The following is a 27796-nucleotide window of genomic DNA, read 5'->3' as shown; positions in this document are numbered from 1 at the left end:
TTTTTTGAAGTCTTTTAAAATTGTAAGTATTTTTGTTAGATTATTTTTCAGTTTACGGAAAACTTCTTTTTGGTTATTCATTGAATATTTTTTGAGTGTTATCCGAAAAGAAGTTTTAATCACAGTATCATACTATAAAATGTCGTTATTAGAAAGGTTACAATGAGGTTTAAGAAGAAGGTCAGTAGTCCGTATACATTCCCGATTTACCCGGCGCGGCGTCGGTGATTTTGAATCAGTACGCCTTTACGAAATTGGCGGATTCGACAAAGACTTTTATTTTATTGATTCAGAAATCACACAACAAAATCTGTCTTTTGATTATAATTTTTCCAGGCCAAAGCCAAATTAGCTTCGAAGAAGCTGTGCGTCATAAATAGAGCACGGCAATACTTCAAGCCGGCATTCTAGCGCGCTACAAAGCGCAGGTCCGGCCACATATGGAGTATTGCTGTCATCTCTGGTCTGGCGCACCCCAGTATCAGCTCGATCCATTTGGCCGTGTGCAACGCAGAGCAACTCGAATTGTCGGGGACCCAGTACTCTGTGAACGGCTCGATCACTTGGCGTTGCGTAGAGACGTCGCTTCATTGTGTGTCTTCTTCGCATTGATCACGGGGAGTGTCTCGTAGAGCCGTTTCAACTGATTCCTGCCGCCGAATTCCACCTTCGCACGACACGCCACAAGTTAGGATATCATCCCCACCATCTGGATGTGTGGCGATCCTCCACAGTGCGGTTTTCAAGGAACTTTCTTCCACGTACTACAAAACTGTGGAATGAGCTTCCTTGTGCGGTGTTTCCGGGATAATACGACATGGGTACCTTCAAAAAAAGCGCATATACCTTCCTTAAAGGCCGGCAACGCTTCTGTTATTCCTCTGGTGATGCAAGATAATTTGGGTGTCGGTGATTACTTAACACCATGTACGCTCGTTTGTCCTCCTTTTCCTGGATTTTTAAAATGAAATCTTTGTTAGGTGCGCTGGGCAGTTTATTTTGTGAGAATTAAATGGAAAGAGGTTCCACCCTTGCCTTTGTAACGATTACGGCTTTTCTTCTGCGTTCCCATTCTTTACACTGGTGAATAATGTTTCAGAGTTGAAGGGTGCTGCTTTTGTTGGGCATTATATTTTATGGAGTCACAAAGCTTCATTTCTGTGACTTCAGGCAAAATGTATCAAGAGACTGTCTTAGAACATATTATGAAACTTCTTAACAATATTAGTCTAAGAGCCAGTGGGCCTTCACCGAGCTGATAATCAGATGGGACGTATTTTTTTATCAAATATAATTTATAAACAAATATGCCTATGATAACTTGCCTATCAAAAAGTTCGCTTTTTAATTTATATTATTTTAATCAATTTTCTATCATAACCTTCACTCTGTTGATAACCGAATGAGTTTTATCTCAACTGATAGTTTTAAAACACAGAATATGCTTAGGTAGGCTTACCTACTCATTTGTGTGTATGACTATCTGGCAAGCAGATGTGAACAGGTAAGTAACTACATTCATCTACCACATCTGCTCTACTATATGCTTTTTAAACATATTACTAGAACTTTCAAGCAAGACTCTTCACCTGGTCACGAGTCACGTACGGTTCTACCCAAACATGACTGGAAGTTAACGTCCCCCCTGGCTTTATAAGAGCTGAAGGCTGACCCACTTATAACCCAGATCTCACCTCTATGGACTACTAATTAAGGTCAGTTTTAGAAGATATGACAGTGCGTAAATCTAAACAATTTATGTTTCTAAAGTGATAACCCTCATTTATAGGATTAATACACAAATAAAATTTGAAAACAAAATTTTATGAACGATGTGGGACTCGAACCCGCAACCTCTGGCGTTCCGTGCGAGTGCTCTGCCAACTGAGCTAAGCATTCGAGTGACGTATCGTCATAAAATCTTGTATGCTTTGTTCAACTCTCAGGTTGGGACTTCATCTATAGGATCTACTTTACAGTAACCTGCTCAACCAAAATATTTGCATATTAGGAAATTGACTTGAGATGTCGCTCTTGTAAATCTAAACAATTTGTTGTGTTTTTAAAGTAATAAGTGCGCAAATCCATAGATTTTGGTGCCAAAGAGATAATGAATGAAGCATTATTTTTGAGACTTGCATACATAAATATATAAAAGTCTTAATACAATACGACATAAAATGTATGTATAATTTTGTAACAGAACTCAAAGATACACTAGGTAAAACCCTGTAGTCACAAAGTGACGAATGAATATATTTCTGGCCTTCGAATATTCTGTTCTAACAATTACCAGTAGGAGGCTCCTCTGCACAGAATGCAGGCTACGTTATGGGTACCACAACGGCGCCTTTTTCTGCCGTGAACCAATAATGTGTAAGCATTATAATGTTAGTGAAATTACTGGGTAAATGAGACTTAACATCTTATGTCTCAAGGTGACGAGCGCATTGTAGTTTTGCTCTGAATTCATGGATTTCTCAAGAATCCTGAGCGGCACTGCATTGTAATGAGGAAGTCGTATCAATTACCATCAGCTGAACGTCGTGTTCGTCTCATCCATTGTCATAAAACATCAAATCAAATGAATCATCTTTATATGCAAGACAAAATTCTATAAGATGAAATATTAACAATTATAAATTGGATGGAAAGAAACAAACTGAGTGTAAATATTGAAAAAAAAACAAAATAATTCAATTTAGTAAAAGAACACGAATCATAATATGTTTAAGAATATAAGTTATCAAGGTAAATCAATTGAAGAAGTCCCTACAATAAAATTCCTTGGTATATAAAATAAAAATAAATAAAAATTTAGACTGGAAGGCTCATATAGAATCACTAGTTAAAAGGATACATAAATTTGTCTTTGCTCTTAGGCGAACCAGAAAGATTATATCAAAAGAAGCTGCAATCATTGCCTATCATGGCTATATAGCATCTGTAATTAGGTATGGTTTCTTGCTATGGGGTAACTCCACAAACATAAACAAAATATAATATTACTGGCTCAAAAGAGATGTATAAGAGCTGTGGCTGGTATTGGGCCCTTCGATAGCTGCAGACCTCTATTTTTAAATTTAAACATACTGACTGTAACCGAAATTTACGTACTATGAGACTTCAAGTACCCCACATTAGAACCACTTTGTACCAAAAAAACTGTCATGCTATGTGTGTAGAAATATTTAATAAGTCACCAAAAGAAATAAGAGAGGAGACAGTGTTAAATAGATTTAAATTTAAATTCTGAACACTATTAAAAAAATATTGTTTTTACTCAATAAATGAATATTATCAAACGAAGTGGTAACAGGCACCAATACTATTTTTACCTATAATATTATATTTTGTTGTGATTATTTTTACTACATTATCTTAGCATTTCATTTATTATTGTAAATGTGTATAGTAGGATCTTTTAGTAGGCTTTACGTTGACTAAATTAAATGTAGCTGTAATTACTGATTGTGTTAGGTTTTAATATTGTGAAGTGAAACCACAAAAATATTTGCATGTCTGTCAAGACGGAACATGTGCCTGCTCCTAAATTTGTAACAACTTTACTTGTGAATGTTTCTGGCAAATAAAGAACTTTGACTTTGACTTTGAAAAATGGTACGAAAATTTATTAACTGTACACCAATAACATGACATAATTTTGTTAGTTTTGTACAGAAAATTGTAATAAATTAAAAATGCTTCTTATTCTGCATTAAAACTATGGCGATCTTGTGCGAGAGAGGTAACCTAGCTCCGCTCGATTCCTCAAGGTCGTCTGCTCGGTCCCCAGCCTTAAGCAGGACAGTTAGCCCACTTAAAGCTTTTCAATAACACACATACAAACTGCTGCTGTTAACTATTATAAATTCCCTATTTAAATACACTTTTATATTCTACTTTATTTTGTTTTTCCATTCTTTGCTAAAACATTTTACGTGTTTGATAATGGTAAGCACGACATAATACAATATATAGTTATATGGGAAAAATATTTTTTTCTTAAAGTATTCCTAAAAACTATTAAGCGTTCTATTTTTGTACCAAATATAATCAAAATAGAATTCCTAGCTAGGTGTAAAAGCGTGACTTTGTTTGGACCTCCATACGAACTTTCATCCTATAGGATGTAATATGTTACAACGTCACACAGGTCGAAATTTATTTATTACTTATCTAAAGATTAGCTTCGCTAGATTAGTGTAGGTACTTTAGTTATTTTCACAGCATCATGACGTACGGTTTTTTACTGTGGCGCCATGCTGCTGACATTGATGTATTGTGTGCTCTGCAAAAAAGAGCTGTTCGTGCTATGTATCAACTTGGTTATAGACAGTCTCTCTAAGAAAAATTTATTTACTTCACAAAAATCGTCACCTTTTTGGTCTTAATAGTGATTTTCGTTATTATAACTCTAGAACTAAGGGATTGCTCGTAACTAATTCTAGTGAGTGAAGATGCATAAGAGCTTTAAGGGTAAGTAAATGTATACACTTTTAAAATAAAGCCACTGTTCAGGCATCATCTATAAATATATTTAAATATTTTTATTAAAAAATGGCCCTGTCGTAAATCCTACTACTTACAGCTAAAGATCTAAGTGATCGGAAAGCCTCGGACTAGATTATGATTATTTTATAGGAATAGCAATGACAATACAATATTAAATATTTGATTTAAAAGAGCGCAAAAATTATGCCTTTATCGATTTCCTAAATACAAAGTTTCATGGTGTCACTTTTGATAATGACGACCATACAAACTATTTCCTCCCAAACCTATTTTTCACGAAAGGTATGTCCTTTTCCAAGTTCTAATCCATCTCTGTACTTAATTTCATCAAAATCTTTTCAGTGGTTTATGCTTGAAAGCGTAACAAACAAACTTACATTCACATTTATAATATTATTAAGGATTAATTAAACACACAAATGAGTACAAATATATATTCATTCAATACATAAACAAATCTATTTGGCACTAACATTTGGCACAATGGTTGAACCACGGACGAATAAAAAAGAAGGACTCCGCGCCGTGATATTAACAAGTGAAGCACCGTTAGGCTAGTGTGTGTGCGGTTACGGGGGATACTAGTTACACAATTTTTTCTATGAAAATAAAAATATATATATTTATATGTGGCCACAAATACTTATATAGTATCGTTTTTACACGTTTTCACAACGCACGACGGCATTTTTAAAATATTTTATTGAGACGCAAACTGATCTGTCACAGACGATGACAATTCTCATAATGGCCGCCTATCGGCCTGTAATAGTGTAAGTGTGTGCGTGGGGCTATGTATTTACACGTTAATCGGCTTGTTTTGGTGCTACACTGTTATGTAAGGAGACACGGAGTCCTTATTTTTTTACTAGTCTGTGGTTGTAACTAATATTTTTATCCCGATTTGTACACAGAACTTGCTTGACCGACAACTTCTACCGCTGGTCCAGCCTTAATGAATCCGTCTCGAATGTTCTGTCCCATGTGTTCCTGTAAATATTTTTTTTTATAGAATAGAATATATTGACGATAAATCACCACCACGCAATTATTAAATAACAAACCAGGATGAGTAATAAATTCTAAGAACTAAGTAATAAAATCAAGTTATACAATTCATTACTAAAAACTAAAAAGTAGGTACTGGTGGGGCAGTGAATTTTTTTTAATGAAAAAAATAGACGAGACGAGCAGGAGGAGGAGCTGATGGTAATTACCATTGATACGCCCTGCCCATTACAATGCAGTGCCGCTCAGGATTAATGAACCAGTATATTATGAACTCCCTTTTTAAAGGGAAAAGCAAGGATAACTACATATTATAGGAAATAAATCGAATTAAAACCGAATCAAACTTAACTTTTTCCACACCACTGATAAAATATTAATTGATAAAATCATATTAATAAGTTCCGTTTGCCGAAAATTAAAAAACTGCATAGAAACATAATATAATATGGATAGGTATCGATATCTTTTTAACTGGTAGCTTTGGTATGTCAATTAAATCTGCACTACGTGTTTCTTCAACTTATTTTCGTAGCTGTTTATTGAAAAGCAAAGTATGCTTCGCCAAACATTTTCACTGCGACAAACAGCAACAAGCGACAACACAGAGCATTTACACTAACACTACACACACAACAGACTACTATACATACCATCTAGATCGTAAAAAAATCCTACGGGCTTAAAAGCTTTTCATTTAACATTATTATAATACCATAATTTCCATTAAACCGTGGACTGATAACACTATAATCATTGACACGGTTCTACTAGGTTACCCGTCACCACCGTTGAAACTAGGGTAAACCAAAATCGTAAGTAGGAACACTGGTTGAAATTATGACAGGTTTTGTTTATATCTGTATGTTTTGTCATAATGACATTGTCATCAGTCAACTTATCACTGATCGCAAGACCGTTGGAGAAGAAAAGTATTAAATTATTGAAGTTGAATTTCACATCTGGAAAAATCGGAAAACCCAGTGATTTACTGGATTAACTTATTTTTCTGGTCGGTGATTAGTGTTTTCTTGCTTAGTTTAACGTCGAGTCCAGCAATCCTACACTAAAACTGCCAACAATCTTGTTGTAAATTGAAATTGAATAAATCAAATAACTACAAATTCTCTGTTTATATCTTATTGATTTTTGTTTTATATAATCTTGAGAATATTTCTAATGTATTACGAATGATTTGGTTAAGACGCAAGAATAGCCCAATTTTCATACAAGGATCCGCATTATCCTTTACAAATATTGACATGAAATACTCACGATTTTCTTGAAAATCTTCCACTTAGGCGATGCCGTAGAACATGCCAATAAGCAAGCGAAGATGAAAAATAATATCTTTGAGATATTCATTTTAACGTATTTGATAACAACTTGCGTATTGCAAAGCTTTGATTGCTGTGAGGGGTATTAAAAGCATGCTGATATATATTGTACAAATCACGGACGAGTAAAAAAATAAGGACTCCGTGTCACCTTACATAACAGTGAGGCACCAAAACAAGCCGGTAAACGTGTAAATACATAGCCCCACGCAACACTTACACTAATACATGCGGATCGGCCGCCATTATGAGATTTGCCATCTGTCAGTCTGTAACAGATCAGTTTGCGTCGCAATAAAATATATTAAAAATGCCGTTGTGCGTTGTGATTAAGTGTAAAAACAATAATATGAAAGTATTTGTGGATATCTAAGGGAGAAAAAATTGTGTAACTGGTATACCCCGTAAACGCACACACACTAGCACAGCGGTGCTTCACTTGCTAATATCACGGAGCGGAGTCCTTCTTTTTTTACTAGTCCGTGATACAAATGTAGCATTTGAAACGATCTGCTATCTAGACAGTTAACTATCATACTAGACTTAATGCCGATGCAATAAGAGTAACTTTTGCGTGTTTATTTGATTTGCGTTAGTAATTGGTTTTGTGATAACATTTCTAGGGTCAGGAGGAAAGCCCCGGCTCCCAATTAATTATTACAGTCCCGTAACTATATTGTTATAACTGTGTGATTAAACAAATCAAGACGTACAGGTTTTTAAGGTAATTTTTATTCGTACTGAACACTTTATTTTAGAAAATTTCTTGAAGTTGGCGTTATTTTGCGGAAATCCATAATCACGTATGTAAGCCATTGTTACGTATCTCTTTCGGGGGTAATACGTCACAACAGGCGACCAATCACAGCGCGACATCTCATCCGACGAGGGCATGAAAGAGTGGTTTCCGGCTTATTCAATTATCCCAGCGGACACTCCCAACTATCGCTTGCACCTCTCTCTCCCCAAGAGAAGGTCGCCTTCGATGAAGGCTTAGAGGGCACTTGCCCAAAGCCAACCTCAGGTGGTGTTTAGTGGGTAGGTATCACTTAGGTATCACATGATTCCCACATAACCAACGCAGACTTAGGCTCTATTGGTATGCATGAGCATTCACCACCTCCCTCCCGTCGTTATCCCGGAGGGTAGCCCTTTCCCTTTACCTGGGCGCAAAAAAACTCATTCAATTCAGTCTTAAGCCAGATTTTGGTGGGTCAACATCTCCTGAGGATGCCTCGTGTAGAGGCGAAACATGAATTGTTTGAAGACGTATACTGACGGAAATAACACCCGAGAAAACTAAAAACATTTGCACTTTAATTTATGTAAATTACACAGATGTAAATTGAAACAAAATTGTAAATTGTAAGTAAAGGCATTTAGTAAGTATTATGTAATATTATGTAGATGAACATTCTTTTGTTATTCGGTACATTTCTCGTTACAGGCATCGTCATGCTCACTTAAATGCCATACACGTAGTTACTGATCTTATCGTATAGCTCCGACCTCGAAAATTGCAATTTTTATTTATTCCTGAAAATAAAAGAAAATCGAGAAAAACGAGTTATGGAAGCTAAGGCAGATGTGCCTGCGTTCTAAAACGTCGTCAATAGTACATGCAGCCCATAGGGACGAGTGGGAAAAGTGTTTTTCTCAGTGGTTCCATGGGATGAAGCGATGTATTGACATGAATGGATACTATTTTTAACCGACTTCAAAAAGGAGGAGGTTCTCAATTCGATCGGTATTTTTTTATGTATGTATTGTACACCGAATACTCTGAGATTTTTGAACTGATTTACGTAATTCTTCTTACGTTCGTTGCGGAATAGATGCCATAAAAAATTTACATAGTTCGGCCCCGTAGTTTTCATTTTAAGAACATTTTTGTCTATGTGAATGATATAATTGTTTTTTTTTGTATCGGCCTGAGGGACTGTCTGTCAATCTGGTCCGGCAAATGTTTAAATAACTACGAAGATTTTTTCGGGACTGTTACGAAGTTCATTGCTACGGAAACAGCTGATGGACTCTAAATTAGTCACAGGCGGCAGTTAGTATAGAAGAAGAGTGCTAACGATGGACTTGAGGATTATCATGTTTATCGTTACCAGTACACGATTATTTATCAAATCAAATCAAAAATATTTTATTTCGTAGGTAAATCATATTACTTATCATATGGAAGGCGGATTTCCTCAGAGAAGAACGGGCAAGAAACTCTATGTTTTCTAATAGATTATTCTAATTCTAATAGATTATTACAAGTTCTTATGTAATTGTAATTACATTTATAAATCTGAGACAGACATGTAACAGATATAAAAAAGTTAGATGTTTCGTTTATATTTATTCACTTTTGAAAAAGAGAAAATATAACAAAACTTTTTTTTTAATTTAAATAAGGGACGAGACGAGCAGGACATTCAGCTAATGGTAATTGATACGCCCTGCCCATTACAACCCAAAAACTCTGAGCGGCACTACAATTACGCTCGTCACCTTGAGACATAAGATGTTAAGTCTCATTTGCCCAGTAATATCACTAGCTACGGCGCCCTTCAGAATAAACAAAACAATACAGGGAATCATCAAAAATTTCAACGAAGCTCACTAATTGACGACAATAATTACTGGTGGACTCACATAGACGGGGCTTCCCTCATCGCCCATAGTAATGTTATCTCTTAACCAGTCACCGATGCAGTTTATACATTGTGATATACAATTTTGAATTGTATTACTTTGACATTGAGTTTATTATACGTATTATTCATTTCACAGATGCAAATGTTATATGGTAAAATTGCTACAATATATATCAGCGATCTTCTGAAATTCCTCACAACATTTAAAGCTCTCAAACAATTCACAAGTGACAAAGAAATATTTGAAAATGAATTTCTCAAAGATATTTTTCTTCGTCTTCGCGTGCTTCTTGTCGCTTACCTCCGCATCGCCAAAGTGGAGAATATTTAAGAAAATTGTGAGTATTTTATGAGTTAATTATAACCAGAAATAATATTTATTTAGCTGATGTTGTGTTCCTAAATTTAGTTTTTGTAAAACTTTAATCCAAACCCTTATTTATTATTACGTTATTAAATCTTAGTAACTATAATCTTTTGATGTTGGTCTACGCTGCAAAGTACTAACGTATGGAATAATCTGATTAATTTCTTAAATACCGACCTCTAGCGTTCAGTGCCAGTGCTCTGCCAACTGAGCTCACCGTTCGAGTGACGTAGCGTTATAAAATCTTGTATGCTTTGTTCAACTCTCAGGTTGTGGCTTCATCTACAGGATCTACTTTACAGTTGATAACTTGCTCAACCCCAATATTTGCATATTATGAAATTGACTTGAGATATCGCTCTTGTAAATCTAAACAATTTTTTATGTTTTTAAAGTCATAACCCTCACTTCTGGGATTAATATAATTTGTTTTCAAATTTTATTTGTGTATTAATACCAGAATGAGGGTTATCACTTTAAAAACATGATCAAACAATATTGTTTGATTAATTTCTTCTTATTAAATTAATTAATTATTTAATTTATGATTATATTCATCACGGGGAGTGTTCCGAAGAGCTGTTTAACCTGATTCCTGCCGCCGAATTCCAACTTCGCACGACACGCCACAAGTTAGGATATCATCCTCACCATCTGGATGTGTGGCGGTCCTCCACAGTGCGGTTTTCAAGGAGCTTTCTTCCACGTACCACAAAGCTGTGGAATTAACTTCCTTGTGCGGTGTTTCCGGGACGATACGACATGGGTACCTTCAAAAAAAGCGCATACACCTTCCTTAAAGGCAAGCAACGCTCCTGTGATTCCTCTGGTGTTGCAACAGATTGTGGGCCGCGGTGATCACTTAACAACAGGTGACCCGTACGCTCGTTTGTCCTCCTTTTCCATAAAAAAAATCATTGATATATCTCTTTCTGGGATTTGTCAAAGAACCTCACAGAATATTGGATATTCCGGTAAATTATCCTCTTTTAGAACAATTCAATTAAAGTTAAATTTTGTTTTACAGGAGCATTTTGGACGGAATGTTCGAAACGGAATCGTCAAAGCGGGACCAGCCATCCAAGTAGTGGGACAGGCCAGCTCGATATACAAACAAGGATGAATTAAATCGATACTCAATTATTATTGTGCCAAATATTAGTATTAAGACTTACATTAAGTATTATTTTATTAAATACCTTTATAAAACTACGTCTGTTGTTTGTTATCTACTTACCTACATTAAAAATATAAAAAAAAATAAAATATTTATGTCAAAATAGGATTTAAAATCACTTCTTGAACGCAAAAAAATTATCACCCATTCGTAATAGTATGCCTGAGAAGAACGGGCGCAAGAAACTCAGTGAGCTTTGTTTTTCCTTAATTTACTGACATTATATTACTAGGTAGTATCGTACAATAAAATTTATTATTTAATAACCTGAGGGCGGTCACTCCATTGCGAAACTACCACGGTTTCGAAAGTTCAAGAAAAGTATCAAGAAAGTGATTTATGTTATAGTAACCTTTACCACACAAACGTTATCAACTGTAAAGTAGATCCTGTAGATGAAGCCACAACCTAAGAGTTGAACAAAGCAAACAAAGAAACATTTGTAACGAGGCGGTACTCGAACGGTTAGCTCAGTTGGTTAGAGCACCGGCACGGAACGCCGGAGGTCGTGGGTTCGAATCCCGCATCGTTCATAAAATTTTGTTTGTGTATAAATTACTGTGCTCAAATTAGCGTTGACTGATAGCGCTCTCTTTATCAATTCGAGCTGACTTTACCCGGCGATTGTTAAGGTGCGTATAAACTACGCGTGTCAACCGCGCGACCCCATGTCCGACCTTAGTTGACCTTCATATTTTTCTGCGCGAGCCAATAATATCTTGATATAAATTTAATATAAATAACTACAATTATATATTTGGTATAAATAACTATACACACCAGACGGCCTACCATGAACTGTTATTGCGATTCAATTGACGACCTAAAATGAACTTCTTTGCTATACCACGACGTCATTAGAGCGATCAATTTTAGTTTGACGTGAAATTAAGTCGGAAATTGAATCGCAAACTGTTTTAATTCATTCATTCATTCGTACTATGATGTAATATTTCAACATAAATTTATAGCTTATGTGTCAAAGTGAGCGATTCAAATGAAGTTGCTACTTTCTTAGGGGGAAGTGAATCGTACCTAAACTCAACTGCATCGGGATTGAATGGCTAATTAAAAACTTATGATAGGCCTCCAGTTCATTCTTGTAAGCCAAATAAGCAATAACTTTTAAATTTCTGGCATCTGGAAACTCCTATAATAGCCTGCAATACATTTATCGAGTATCAAAACAGTTATCAATTTTTAGGTATTTGACGCGCGAGCCATAACTACAACCGACCCAACTCCGCGCGAGCGTACGATACAAGCTCCTTGCACGGACGGGTAAAAAAAGAAGGACTCCGCGCCGTGATATTAGCAAGTGAAGCACCGTTATGCTAGTGTGTGTGCGGTTACGGGGGATACTAGTTACACAATTTCTTCTCCCTTAAATAATCATATGTGGCCACAAATACTTATATATACACTTTTCTACAACGCACGACGGCATTTTTTAAATATTTTATTGAAACGCAAACTCATCTGTCACAGACGATGACATTTTTTATAATGGCCGCCTATCGGCATGTAGTAGTGTAAGTGTGTGCGTGGGGCTTTGTATTTACACGTTAATCGGCTTGTTTTGGTGCTACACTGTTATATAAGGTGTCACGGAGGCCTTATTTTTTACTATTCAGTGGCTCCTTGATCCGCCTTGAAAAATCGACAGAGAGACTGTTCATTCGCTTTACTAATTATAATATACAAACATACTTTTGTATCTATGGTAAAAACTAACTTACCTATAACGCAGTGTATTTCTAATAGTTAGTGTAGTCTAACGAAAGTGGGTTTATATTAGAATCACATGAGTGTTTTAATACCTAATAATCAACAGTAGCATAAATAACTATTATCTATACCCATAATATAATTCCTCTATAAAAGATTCTGAAACAGCTTCCTACTGCTAACATTAATAAAGCCAGTCCTAGTAACCATAATATCAACCAAAGTACCTAGTGTTATTATGAAAACGGATGATATAATGTTGTACTGAATTTCATTACAAGACTCGTTTCCATGATGTAATGGTTATTAGTACATTGGGTGTTTTAATGTTGGCAATAAGCTAACTGTTTTAGAATCTTTAATAGAGGATTTAAAGCATGGGTGTAGATAAATTATTAAAACACAAAACTTAAAATAAAAACTGAGCACCGCTGAAATAAAACTTTGGTAAAAAATTAACATTATTATTCTTTGTTTATTCAATAAACATTTGGAATTGAAACAATATTAGCTCTTATCGTTTCCAGCCACTGTTCAGGCATTATCTATAAATAAATTTAAATGTTTTATTAAAAAATGGCTCTGTCGTAAATGCTATTCTCCACTGCTGAATATCTATATAATCGGACAGCCTGGGTTACTAGATTGCGATTATTTTATAGCGATAAAAATGACACAATACAATATTGTATATTTTTATTGAAAAGAGCGCAAAAAAAGAATGCTGGGAGAGTTTATTTGCGCCGCTTCTTCTCCGACAGAGCGCCATTTCCGAAGCGGTAGTATTATCTAGTAGTTATCAGAAATGACATCAAAAAGAATTCTAAAGGAATCAATTTTGAGAAAATAATTGACTTTCAATCACCTATTAAAAGTTTAAAAATGTCCGAGCGGCGATGTAAATACGCATGCTTACCTTAATTTAGGGATTTGTCTCCGCTGCGCTGCAACTAGATACCACAGGCCTAGTCGCAAAGTGCGGCAACTAATACTACTCGAGCCAGTCTCGAACAATGTGTGACGTTGGCGTGTCACATGAAACTATAATGCCGTTGAGTAGTAAAACTTTGTAAAAATAATACTACAAGAAATAATTAAGACACTGGGATTACATATAATCAGTAAGTATTTTGTATTTTATTACTTTCTATGTAAAATAACACGAAGCGTATGTAACAAAATTTAAAAGATGCCATTGAGTGTCAAGATGCCACGCACACAAGCGTCTAATTGTTGCCGAACATAAAAGCTATTGATCTTAGGTAGTGCGGTATCTAGTTGGAGCGCAGCGGAGACCAATCAGATAACATTAAAATATAATATATGTTTGCCGTTGCGCGTTATTTAGACGTACTTACATAGACCGATGTGGCTCACCTTAAGAAGGTTTGACTTCAAAAAGTCATACATAACCTGTTGTAATTCTAGCTAAAATAGTCGTTAAAAAAATTCAGACTTAACTGAACCAAAATAATATTAAAATTGATCCAGGTCATCGACACTCGTTTGCAGTCAGCTGTTTAATAATAATAATAATTCATTTATTTCAGGCCAATTACGCCCCATAGTTAACATTATTTATTTATTCTTATTAAAAGTAAACTAATAAACTAGAAAACAAACACTGCAAGCAACGTATCAAACAGCACAATAAACTAAGCACTCAACACATTGGTATGAACGGCGAATCAAAATATATTTATATATCTGAACTGCTAAGCGCAAAGCAGAAATACTTATACTTCAAGGCGCGACAGCATGCTAAAACACATCATTACGAATATTGTTGGATTAAAAGCGGCAAGATCTATCTGAGAAAACACAAGACAGAACCAGCGTTGCTTATCCGTAGCGAACATCAACTGACGGAGCTCACTGCACTGCCGGCGACTAAATACTGGTTACTAAATATATCACTAGTACCCTAGATAGTGGCAATAAATGCATAGGCGTTTTCCTAGATCTGCAAAAAGCATTCGATACAGTCTCAATTCCTATCTTACTCAACAGACTTTCCAATTTGGGAATTAGAGGAATAGCTTTGGACTGGTTCAAAAATTATCTTAATGGAAGACAGCAGTGTATTAAGATAGGCGATCTTACTAGTGATCTTATCACCATTGACTATGGAGTTCCCCAGGGAAGTGTTTTGGGCCCTACACTATTCCTAGCTTACATCAACCCTCTTTGTAAGATTTCTCCCACATCAGGACGTATCGTTTGCTTTGCCGATGATACTGTGGTTTTATTTCATGGAAATCAGTGGGATGACGTGAAATCGTTAGCTGAAGAAGGATTGAGCCAAATCACGTCTTGGCTGGAAAATAGTTTACTAACTGTCAATACTGCTAAGACTAAATATATGTGCTTCAATATCTCCAACAGAAATAATCCTGACGGACAATTTACTCTCCCAATACACACGTATCCTTGTAACCGGAAAAACAATCGATCTTATTGTAAATGTAACATCCTAGCCAAAGAGGAAACCATAAAATACCTTGGTGTTACGCTAGACGAACACCTTAATTGGACGGCCCACATTTATAATACAAAAAATAAAATAAAACGTCTCATTCCATTATTTAGAAACCTAAGAGACGTGGCACCAGTCGAGACAACTATGATGGTGTATCAATCTCTCTGTGTTCCAATCATGACCTATTGCATTTGTGCGTGGGGTGGAGCTGGCAAAACGTTTATGCTTCAGTTAGAACGAGCGCACAGAACTCTACTAAAAACAATTTTCAATAAGCCGTTTAGGTACCCAACCAACCAATTACATGAAGAGAGTAAACTTCTTAGTGTCCGTCAGCAATATATTTATGGAATAATTTCAAGATTTCATGTAAAAAGTAATATAAATTCTAATGATAATAACAGAATAAACACATTTCGTACCCCAATAACTAAAACAGGCTTTGCTCAGTCACAGTATGAATTTAATTCGGCATACACTTACAACTACTTCAGTAAATATAATAAAAATATAAGTAAAGTAAATAAATTCTCGTTAACAAAATCTTTAAAATCATGGCTAATAGTATTAAAATACGAAGATACAGAAAATGTTCTTAAAATTAAAACTTAATATTCAATTTAACAACGACTAACATTTATTTAATCTTGTGCACAGTTTGACATACACAACAAATACTTAAAAAAATAAAAAAAAAATAAAAACACACACACATACAGCAACACACACACACATTCACACACACACTTACACACACACGCACACACACATACCTCTTTTTAGTGAGTTTGCTAATTATGTTTAATAATGGATAGCCTTTCGGAAGGACCTAGCCTCTGCAACTCAGGGTATCCTATCGCAGAGGGTAGGGCACAAAAACATTTTGTACCACATATTATTAGTTGAATAAAGGATTATTATTATTATTATTATTACTGTATAAGGGTGTGGTGTCCAAAATATAAAAATATCTATATATATAAAAATGAATTGCTGTTCGTTAGTCTCGCTAAAATTCGAGAACGGCTAGACCGATTTGGCTAATTTTAGTCTTGAATTATTTGTGGAAGTCCAGAAAAGGTTTAAAAGGTGAATAAATAGGAAAATGCTGCTAAATTAAATAAAAACAACAAATTTGTTTATCCTTTGATGTGTCCATACATAATTTCTATGAGAGAATTTATTGACGCACGGTTTGACAGTTCTGCTGTGAAACAATTTCATTACCACGGCAGGTTGCATATTTTACGAAGTAATTTTTGATGTTAAGATATATTATTGACAAATTTATATGAAAACATTAATTTATTTATTATATACAGAACAACGTCTGTCGGGTGAGCTAGTAAAGATATAAAAATTCATAATATTAATTACAAGTCCAATTAATTTTTTGTTATTCTCCATGTGAACAGATATCCATCGTTTATTTAAAGGGCTCCTGATATCGTCAGATATAGCCGTGAGGATTTTATTTTGTGAGCTGCGCAATCGACTCCAAAATGTCGCGATTCTCGTTCTTATTACGAGAAGACGACCTGTATAGCCGAGTGGTTAGCGATCCTACCTACTAAGCTAGAGGTCCGGGGTTCCAATCCCGGTAGGTGCAAGCATTTATATGATGAATATGGATGTTTGTTTCCGAGTCATGGATGTTTAAATGTATTTATATATATAAATTTATATGTTTATATGAATTTATGTATGTTTAAGTAAGTATATTGTATTAAATATATCGTTGTCTTGTAACCCATAACACAGGCTATATATGCTTAACTTGGGGCAAGATAATTTGTGTAAAAAGTGTGTCAATATTATTATTATTATTACAGCGAAGAAGTCAGGGACCCCACCCTCCACGAACATGCCTGATGCGCTGCAGCATCTCGGAAGATTCATAAGGGCCCTGTATGTATCATTCAGAATTAAGTCATAACGCCTTTATCAGTGACGTCAGCTGTTTCGTCCGATGTTTGCTTTCCTTGACATTGAGATAAACTGTACGCTATTAATACATATATCATTGAATTTTTAATGTGAAGCTTCATGGTTCAAGACTTCAGATGCTATCAGAGGGGAGCACCCCAAGGCTCAATGTTTCCTCTATTATTTTAGGAAATTAAAAAAACTACGTTTAAAAAAATCGTCTTCTAAAAGTGAAAAGTATAATATATATTAATAAAACTCTATTATTTGTATGTGCTACCTATTGATAGGGTTTTAGTTGGTGCCTGCCCGCTTGGGTTGTTTGGCTCTAGAAGAAGCTATCCCGCTCAAAGTCACGTTTGGCGAGTGTAGGTACTTGCTATTACATTTGGCTTGGCACCGTTGTTTTTAAATTGGCTAATTATTATTGTATGAAAGCAAAAAATAGACATAGTTTAAAAAAAGGGATTTAATAAATAATACTTAATGTAAGTGTTAATACTAATATTTGGCACAATAATTATTGAGTATTTAATTAATTCATCCTTGTTTGTATATCGAGCTGGCCTGTCCGACTACTTGGATGGCTGGTCCCGCTTTGATGATTCCGTCTCGAACATTCCGTCCCATATGTTCCTGTATAACAAAAATTAACCTTAATTTAAATGAAGTTAAGGCAGATAATTTACAGGAAAATCCTTAAATCCATTTATATATATATAGGCCAGTAAGTAACTCCGAAACGAGACTAATTGAAAAAATCCAAGAAAGAGATGACTTCAATGAATGAAACTAAATTTCAATGAGACTAAGCATAGCCAGCCACCATCAGTGGGTGGCTCCTTTGCACAGGATGCCGATTAGATTATGGCTTTAAAGGTGGGAGGAAATCTTTGGAGGCAAAAGAAAAATTGAGGAATACAACTTTAGATTAATATAATAAAATATTTATGATAATAATTGAATTAATTATGGGTCTTATGAGGAAGCTTATGGTCGCTCAGAGGCTACTGGAGAGGGCTCAGAATTTCCCTGCAAAATCGAAACAGAAATGGGGAGATCCGTAGAAGAACCACAGTAATCGATATAGCCCTGATGGTTGCGAAATTGAAGTGGCAATGGGCATGGCACATAGCTTGCCGAAAAGATGGCCGTTGGAGCAGTAAAGTTCTCGAATGGTTGGATTAGGGCAGCGCGACATGGCGATCTTTGGGGGAGGCCTTTGTCCAGCAGTGGATATCTTCCGGCTGAGATGATGATGATGAATAATACACTCATAAAATACTCACGATTTTCTTAAATATTCTCCACTTAGGCGATGCAGAGGAAAGTGCCAAGAAGCAAGCGAATACGAAGAAAAATATCTTTGAGAAATTCATTTTCAAATAATTCCTTTATTCTTGTGTATCGTATAAGAACTTTAAACGTTGTAAAGAATTTCAGAACTTTGCTCATATATATTGTAGTAAGTCTACCATATAACAGTTGCGTCTGTGAAATTAATTGCAAATATAATAGACTTTATGTCAAAGTATTATGATTCAAATTTGTATATCGCGATGGGTTAACTGCATCGGTGACTGGTTAAGAGATAACATTACTATGGGTGATGAGGGAAGCCCCGTCTACCGACTGATAATGCGAATTCGTCAGTTAATGACGTCAATTAGTGAGCTTAGTTGAATTTTGTTGCTTCCCTCTATTCTTTTGTTATGTTTTCTATTTTTTTTTTAAATGAAATTGTAGATCTATACTACTTCTAATGCATAAAATTATTGTGTCGCGGTGTTTGTTACTAAACATCTCCGAAACGGGTAAATCGATTTTTATGAAATTTTATGTGCATATCGGATAGGTCTGAGAGTTGGCTAACATCTATAACATCTATTTTTCATACCCCTAAATAATGAGGGTGACCCCACCACACCCCTAAATACTTTGTTTTGACAATTTTTTTATTTTTATTATATTATGATTGAAAAATACATACAACTTCAAATTTTCACCCTTCTTGGATAAATCCCTGTTTTTGATCACGATTTATTTATATTATTCTGTTCCATTCACAGATCCGCAATAGGGTTGCAAGATGGCAATCGAATACAATAATAATTGTAGTACGATAAATTTTATGTACGATATATTTGGTAGGTCTGAGAATAGCTCGTCATCTATTTTTCATACCCCAATTTTTTTATTATTGATATTTTTTTTATTACTTTACATGGCATAAAGGCATAAAAAGGCATAAAAGGCATTTATTTTCTCAAAATCGATTCCTTTAGAATTCTTTTTGACGTAATTTCTTATACTACTAGATACTACTACCGCTTCGGAAACAAATGGCGCTCTGAGAGAGAAGAAGCGGCGCAAGAAACTCTCCCAGCTTTCTTTTTTTTGTGCTCTTTTCAATAAAAATATACAATATTGTACAGTCGCTATAAAATAATCACAATCTAGTCCCAAGCTGTCCGATCATTTAGATATTCAGCAGTGGAGTAATAGGATTTACGACAGAGCCATTTTTTTATAAAACATTTAAATTTATTTATAGATAATGCCTGAACAGTGGCTGGGACTTTATTGTAGAAGTGTATACATTTACCCTTAAAGCTATTATGTATCTTATGAAGCCTACTAGAATTAGTTACAAGCAATCCCTTATTTCTAGTGTTATAATAATGAAAATCACTATTATGGGCAATATAACGTTTGCTGAGTCAGCTTGTTAGCTTTTATAACAATAAATATTCTGGCTTCTTGCATGATGGAGTTGATTTATATTTTTTAAATTAAAGTTATTATATTATAATCGCAAATAAAATACTTGCAAAATACCTTTATTTATTTACTGTATGTGTGGATTGATGCATCTAAACTATACACAATAACTCTTGTCTTTACGTATTAATGTGGTATTAATTTACATTTACTTTTTTTGACTTACTCGTGCAAGTTATTGAGTATTTTTGACGGTTGAGTATTTTTGTTGCGTCACTTTATATGATAACATAATGAAACTGAAATGGATTTAAGAATGACGAAGCTGTACATGTTGATTTAAAAGAGCAATGAGTTTCTTGCAACTTCTTCTCATTAAAGCTCAACCCTTTCTGAAGTTGCGGTAGATATAAAAATGAAAGAAAACTTTAATTGACATTAATAAGTGTCATTTCCTTGACCTAAATGAATAAAGAAAGAAAGAAAGAAAGAAAGAAATGTTTATTGACGTCATTATACATTCTGATAATAGTTCTTAAAGAGATTTGCTACATATTTTACACTCACATATTATTATTATATGTTATCATATCTGGTTTTTTTTTTTATGAAAATAAGGGACAAGACGAGCAGGACGTTCAGCTGATGGTAATTGATACGCCCTGCCCATTACAATGCAGTGCCGCTCAGGATTCTTGAAACCCCCAAAAATTCTGAGCGGCACTACAACTGCGCTCGTCACCTTGAGACAAGATGTTAAGTCTCATTTGCCCAGTAATTTCACTAGCTACGGTGCCCTTCAGACCGAAACACAGTAATGCTTACACATTACTGCTTCACGGCAGAAATAGGCGCCGTTGTGGTACCCATAATCTAGCCGGCATCCTGTGCAAAGGAGCCTCCCACTGGTAGATGGTTAGATGGTATGGAACAATACGTGTGTAAACTTCGAGACAGTCTTGCATTTGGCCGGTCCGATTAAGGCCCTTGGTATCATGAAATAATCATCTTTGAGGGCCTAATGCTCTGCAATGATTTAGCTAGGATTTAAAAAAAAATTGTAAAACGTAAAATATCGTGTAATAACAATTATTGAAATGAAGCTGTCTTCAAGTTTTTTTTTATGACAATAAGGACTTACACAATAATTTTTTTAATGATGAGACGAACAGGACGTTCAGCTAATGGATGATACGCTCTGCTCATTACAATGCACTGCCACTCAAGATTATTAAAAATCCATAAAATTTTGAGCGGCACTACAACTGCGCTCGTCACCTTGAGACATAAAATGTTAAGTCTCATTTGCCCAATAATTTCACTAGCTACGGCGCCCTTCAGACCGAAACAGTTATGCTTACACATTACTGCTTCACGGCAGAAATCTTCACCTTGCCCATCTGTCACTGTCAACAATAATGTAATATAATAGTCTGTCCGGCTGATAAAGTATTTTTTGTGGCAGAGAGGAAAGTTCCGGATTAATGATATTTTGAGATTATAAATAGTTCAACTTTGTTGATAGATATTTATATCAATAAAACAACAAATTCACGTTCTTTACTAAATCAAATATAAACCTACTTACATTTCTTATAACTATATTTACATTACTATTATTACATTAAATTAAAACTATCATTACGGGGAAGCGTACCAAGAATACTGGCAGTATTTCCGCGTTGGATAGCTAGGCTGATCCCCCAAGGGCTAAGTGTCTCGACACCAAACGGCACAAAGATGTAAGACTTAATGAGTCCGACATATTTGCGACGCTTGCTGTCTTCGGCAGTCGAAGCAGCAGCCCCAGCACCAACTGACATAACTTGGACATGAGAAGGTCGGCGTATGTCGCGTCCCACACCAGCACCCTACGCCGTGCCCAATTCGGTACAGTTTCCTTGTTATCCAAATGATTTGAGTTTTCTTTAGTGTTAATTCCGCCAATATTTGTCTTTAAACAATTCGACGACATACGAGAGAGATAATACGAGAGGTAGAGTCTCGTGCCAGATTTTGGCAACTCAACATGTCCTAGGGATGCCTCGTGTAGAGACGAAACACGTGTCGAATAGTTTAAGGACAAATATTGACGGAATAAACACTAAAGAAAACTCAAATCATTTGAATAATTATGGATTTCCGCAAAGTAACGCATACTACAATAAACAAAAGTTTCCTTGTTGTCAAAATTTTGTAAAAAAATAATAAACGTTGTTAATAGCAGCCAACTGTAAAATTAACTAGTTTTATAACTGTTTTCACATTTCACTTGGTGCATTAAACTTATCACAGTTCAACTACTATAACTACATTAGGTGTGCTATCATCTGCAATGAACAATTTAAAATAGCTCGAGTTTTTTTATTTATTTTACCTTATACTCATTTATTCAATTGTTCGAACAACATCGAGATAATTCAAAGTCTTTATTTGCAAGAAACATTTACAGCTCAAGTTGTTATGAATTCAAGACTAAGCACATGTTTCGTCTTGACATACATGCAAGTATTTCAGTGGTTATGCTTTATAATTTTTATTATAATCTAATATAATAAGCCTATGGAACTAGCCCAGTAATCTCAAAAATATCAGTCCTTTTTAAACCAAAACACAAATAGTCCATACAAATGCTTGATTTGACAGAAAGAAGCACCGGTTTGGTTACTACCTGGCATTCTATGCCAAGAAACATCTCAGTGCTTTAATAATATATTTCTCAAACATGCATGGAAATATTGTCATTATTTTCGAAGAAAGAACACGCGAAGTATCGTATTTGCGGACAATCCATTGCAGGAGCGTTTTTTTGAATTTGGAACATTACAACACTCCAGCAATGCTGTATGAAACGGCGTTGACGGCGTGCTGGGGTTATTAAATACTCTTTGATCGGATCTCTTTTGTCATTCTTGGCATACTTTAGTCTCTTTGCCGTCTGGTCAGTCTGTCGCCAAATTGGCGGCAAAGCTGAAAATTCGTCTTGATTTGTTATTTACATACCTACTTAATAAATATAAATTTAATAATAATTAGAGTGAGTTGTGAGAGAGAATGAGTGAAACAGTATTTCTGGCGTATTTTAATGATTTTTCTAAAACTAAAAAGCCATCAAAAAGCTAAAAACATTATGGGCAATTTATTCCATGCTGAAATGTACAGTTTATGTTAAAACGGCATAAACTTGAAAAATTAATGGGAATTTAACTACTTTTAATTTATATTATAAATAAAAAGTGTGTTGTATTTGCCTGCATTCTTTTGAGAAAAGCAATATATATGCCTCGGCGGGAAATGGCAATTGCCTGTCTCGTATTTAGTGAAGTCCTCGCCTACGGTTCCGCCTTCAAACTCATACTCGACCTGCAATTGCCTAAATCCCGGCCTTTTGCAATAGTGTACATCATTTCAACAATCATCATTTCAGACGGAAGACTTCCATTGCTGGACAGTGGCCTCTCCCAAGCACATACTTAAAAGAGCAATAATATAAATCCAGGGTTGTTTCCAGTGAACTCCTAAACGATTTTAATGGAGATTACTTCATGGAGTGCAGTTTAGTCCAACTTGAGAGATGGGATTTATGGATTTATTATAGGCGTTTTTATTTTAATTTGGGTTACAATAAATATTGTTATATCCAATATTTATTTGTAGGGACATATTTTCTATGAGAGAATTTATTGACGCACTGTTTGACATTTCTGCTGTGAAACAATTGCATTATAACAACAGCGAATTTTACGAAATAATTCTCGATGTTATGAATTTTTATTGACAAATTAACCAACGTACAAAGGGTCAGCTGGTAGAGCAATTATAAACAGACAAATACTTAAAACATTTATTTAAAAAATAATACTTAAATAGTCTTAAAAATAACATTTGGCACATCAGTTGAGTATTTATTTCATCCCTGTTTATATATCGAGCTGGCTTGTCCGACAACTTCTACCGCTGGTCCAGCCTTGATGATTCCGTCTCGAATGTTCTGTCCCATGTGCTCCTGTTAAAAAAAAGCATCTTTATTTAGTTGTACTAATAGAGGTCAACTTGCTCGAAGATCCTGTAGCCTATGAATGTAATTCCAAAATGAGTTTAATTGAATAAGACGAAGCGAGAGAAAACAATTTCATATTTACAGGAAAGTAATAAAATTTCGTAAGGAGAATAGGAATAGCCTTCTTTATCAATCCGTATGAACTCTTAAAATAAATCAGTCAGGCTATCCCATACTTTGCTGGACTAACGGCAAATTTACTTAACTACTATTTTTCTATTTTTATGTTATTTTAATGGGTTTGTTTTGCGCTCCGCAAAAGCAACATTGAGAAATACAACGTCAGCATGCTATGACATGTTTATGATAATAACCCGTAAATTATACTCACAATTTTCTTAAATATTTTCCACTTTGGCGATGCAGAGGTAAGCGCTAAGAAGCAGGCGAAGACGAAGAAAAATGTTTTTGAGAAATTCATTTTCAAATATTTCCTTGACACTTGTGAATTGTTGGAGAGCTTTAAGTGTTGTGAGGAATTACAGAATATCGCTGGTATATATTCTAGCAAGTCTACCATATAAACATTTGCGTCTGTGAAACGAATAAAACGTATAATAAACTCAATGTCGAAGTAATATGATTCAAATTAGTATAAGACAATGTTTTGACTGTATTTGTAATACTGGTTAAGTGATAACATTACTGCAGGTCACGAGGGAAGCCCCGTCTACCAACTGATAAAGTGAATCCCTCAGTTATTGTATACGAATAAGTCAGTTGCGTAGATGTTTTTGCAGCTTGCCTGTTTAGAGTTTTTTCATCAAAAGTAAAATTAATTTAGACTATAGATATATAATGAATACTTTTCACAACTATGACTACTTGCTTGATTATTATGAGAAAAAAAAATTAAACTGTACATTAAATAAAAAAAACAACTAACTGTTTAGACTCTGGGATCATTTTTCATCAATTCCATCGAAATGTAATGACCAAATTACTACTTTTTGCTTATTTATTTATGATGATACAAGCTTCTTAGAATTATGAAATACTCTGAAGATGCAAAAACAGGCTCTTTACCTAGGTGTCGGTTTTTTTTGCAAAAGAGTGTATATTTGTATTGCGTACCGTGCGTGTTGCTGTGGGATTAAAAGTAAAAGTGAATGATTCTGAGTTCTGATGATGATGAAGAGTCCACTGCTGGACAAAGGCCTCCCCCAAGGATCTCCAGGACGATCGGTCTGCGCCGCCCTAATCCAACGTATTCCGGCGATCTTGACCTGATTGTCGATCCATCTTGTGGCCTATCAACACTACATCCAACGGCCGTCTGTGATTGATGATGAATGATTGAATGATTAACAAATAAATAAATATTATTATTAATAATAATTATATGTTACGTTTATATACGTGTTTTATCAATTGTTTGAAGCTTTCGATATAATATTAGCATTTTAAAAAGAAATCTGTGAATAACTTAGAGGATGACAATATCACTATCTTTTAATACTATTATAACTATTATTATACAATAGATTTTACTATGAAGAATGTAAGTAACTGATTTTCATTCCAAATAAATTGATCTAATTAAAAAAATAAAAATTGAATTACTCATGCGGGAAAAGTAGTATCTTGGTGCTCGCTGTTGCGGTTGGAAAAAAGCCGTTTGCCCATTTTAAAATTACGCGTGAAATTTTTCGTAAATGAAACTGTTGTTTGAGTGAGAAAAGTTTACTTGGCACACGCAAATTTAGATAAAATTGCTAAATTAAATAAAAAATAACAATAAAAAAACACAATCGAAATATCAAAACTGAATTGAGGTTGACGCGTCTGACAGTTTAATTTAATAAAATTATAAATCAAAATCAAATTAGAGTTTATTTTTTTCATTTTAGCTTCTTCCAATTCTTCTTCATGTAAACTTCCACTATATATTACTCACACCATCTCATGTCCTATAGTTTAAAAGACAACCAAAACCAGAAAAAGAAAAGTAGAAGTTTTCGCTTTTTGTAATGTAATTATTTTATTTTTTTTTATTTTCTCTGATAAGAATCACACAAGTAGACATAGTTGTGAAAAGTATTCATTAAATATTATATGTAGTCTAAAATATTTAAATTTAGTTTCGAAAAAAAAAAACACAAAGCGAGAAAGCTGCAAAATCTTTTACACACTAATTCTGAATATACAATAACTGAGGGATTCACTTTATCAGTTGGTAGACGGGGCTTCCCTCGTGACCTGCAGTAATGTTATCACTTAACCAGTATTACAAATGCAGTCAAAACATTGTCTTATACTAATTTGAATCATATTACTTTGACATTGAGTTTATTATACGTTTTATTCATTTCACAGACGCAAATGTTTATATGGTAGACTTGCTAGAATATATACCAGCGATCTTCTGTAATTCCTCACAACATTTAAAGCTCCCAAACAATTCACAAGTGTCAAGGAAATATTTGAAAATGAATTTCTCAAAGATATTTTTCTTCGTCTTCGCCTGCTTCTTGGCGCTTACCTCTGCATCGCCAAAGTGGAAAATATTTAAGAAAATTGTGAGTATTTTAAGGGTTATTATCATAAATATGTCATAGCATGCTGACGTTGTATTTCTCAATGTTGCTTTTGCGGTGTACCTTAAAAACAAGCCCATTACAATAATATTACAATAGCAAAACCTCAGTTAAGTAACTTTGTCTTTAGTCCTACAAAGTATAGAATAGCCTGACTGATTTATTTTAAGACTTAATACGAATTGATAAACAAGGCTATTCCTACGAAATTTTATGATTTTCCTGTGAAAAAGACATTGTTTTCTCTCGCTTAGGCTTACTCAATTAAACTCATTTCGGAATTACATTCATAAGCTACAGGATCTTCGAGCATGTTGTTCTCTATTAGTACAACTAAATAAAGATCATTTTTAACAGGAGCACATGGGACAGAACATTCGAGACGGAATCATCAAGGCTGGACCAGCGGTAGAAGTTGTCGGACAAGCCAGCTCGATATATAAACAGGGATGAAATAAATAATACTCAACTGATGTGCCAAATGTTATTTTTAAGACTATTTAAGTATTATTTTTCTAAATATATGTTTTAAATGTTTGTCTGATTTTTATTGCTCTATAATGTATGTTCTTGGGGGAGGCCATTGTCCAGTGGAAGTCTTCCGGCTGAAATGATGATGATGAAGAAGAAGATGAATGAGATGTTTCTTGGCATAGAATGCCGGCTAGTAACCACAGCGGCGCGTCTTTCTGTCAAATCAAGCATTAGTGTGGACTATCTGAGTTTTGGTTTTAAAAGGACTGACATTTTTGAGGTTACTGGGCTAGTGGGGCTTAGCACTAGCTGTAGAGAAAAAACAAGCTAAAAATTAAGTTTTTTCACATAAAATGTTTAATATCGAGGGTTTTCCTCTCTTGCTAAAATGAAAGCTTATATTCATTCGGGAATGCTATCGATGTTATTCTTAATAATTGTTTCTTGTGGAATACCCTCCCATTGCATAGCAATTACATTCTTTAGCTCCCTGATGTTCTGCGGAGCGGGCTGCACCCCATTCTTACTCTTTATTTTTGAACTCCCAAATGTGCTATATAGGTCAGGACTTCGAGCTGACCAATCCAAACGACGAATCCCTACCTCTTCAATATACGATTCCACATCGCCAGAACTCCATAATAATCATTTTTCTCCAAGAACCGCTAATGCGGGTTGTACGTAAGGAATAAGGAGTTCTGATATATTGCAGTGTGCATTCAAAGTACCGTATTCTATGAAGACTAACTCTGTACGGTCCAATACATTAATCGCTGCTCAAAACATAACTGAGCCTTCACCATAAGGGGTTATCCT

At 34.8% G+C, this 27796-nt stretch overlaps 1 protein-coding gene and 2 long non-coding RNA genes across 3 annotated transcripts; 1 reads left to right on the top strand and 2 right to left on the bottom strand.

Annotated features, from left to right (window-relative positions):
• Window positions 1-17642: 17642 nt before the first annotated feature.
• On the bottom strand, window positions 17643-18624 carry LOC126979852 (uncharacterized). Its single transcript, XR_007732885.1, has 2 exons — window positions 18478-18624; window positions 17643-17824 (listed from the first exon to the last, which is right to left on the bottom strand). It is a non-coding gene; the product is annotated as an uncharacterized LOC126979852 (long non-coding RNA).
• A 5115-nt stretch (window positions 18625-23739) lies between these two features.
• LOC126979846 (uncharacterized) lies at window positions 23740-24799 on the bottom strand. Its single transcript, XR_007732876.1, has 2 exons — window positions 24301-24799; window positions 23740-23915 (listed from the first exon to the last, which is right to left on the bottom strand). It is a non-coding gene; the product is annotated as an uncharacterized LOC126979846 (long non-coding RNA).
• Window positions 24800-26365: 1566 nt separating this feature from the next.
• On the top strand, window positions 26366-27043 carry LOC126979845 (cecropin-like). Its single transcript, XM_050829408.1, has 2 exons — window positions 26366-26488; window positions 26864-27043. Exons 1-2 carry the CDS (start codon window positions 26399-26401, stop codon window positions 26957-26959), a joined length of 186 nt encoding a protein of 61 aa, XP_050685365.1. The 5' UTR covers window positions 26366-26398; the 3' UTR covers window positions 26960-27043.
• Window positions 27044-27796: the final 753 nt, after the last annotated feature.

Source organism: Leptidea sinapis, chromosome 4 (genome assembly GCF_905404315.1).
Source record: "Leptidea sinapis chromosome 4, ilLepSina1.1, whole genome shotgun sequence".
In the NCBI taxonomy this organism is placed as follows: domain Eukaryota; kingdom Metazoa; phylum Arthropoda; class Insecta; order Lepidoptera; family Pieridae; genus Leptidea; species Leptidea sinapis.
This window is presented reverse-complemented; position numbering and strand designations above follow the sequence as displayed.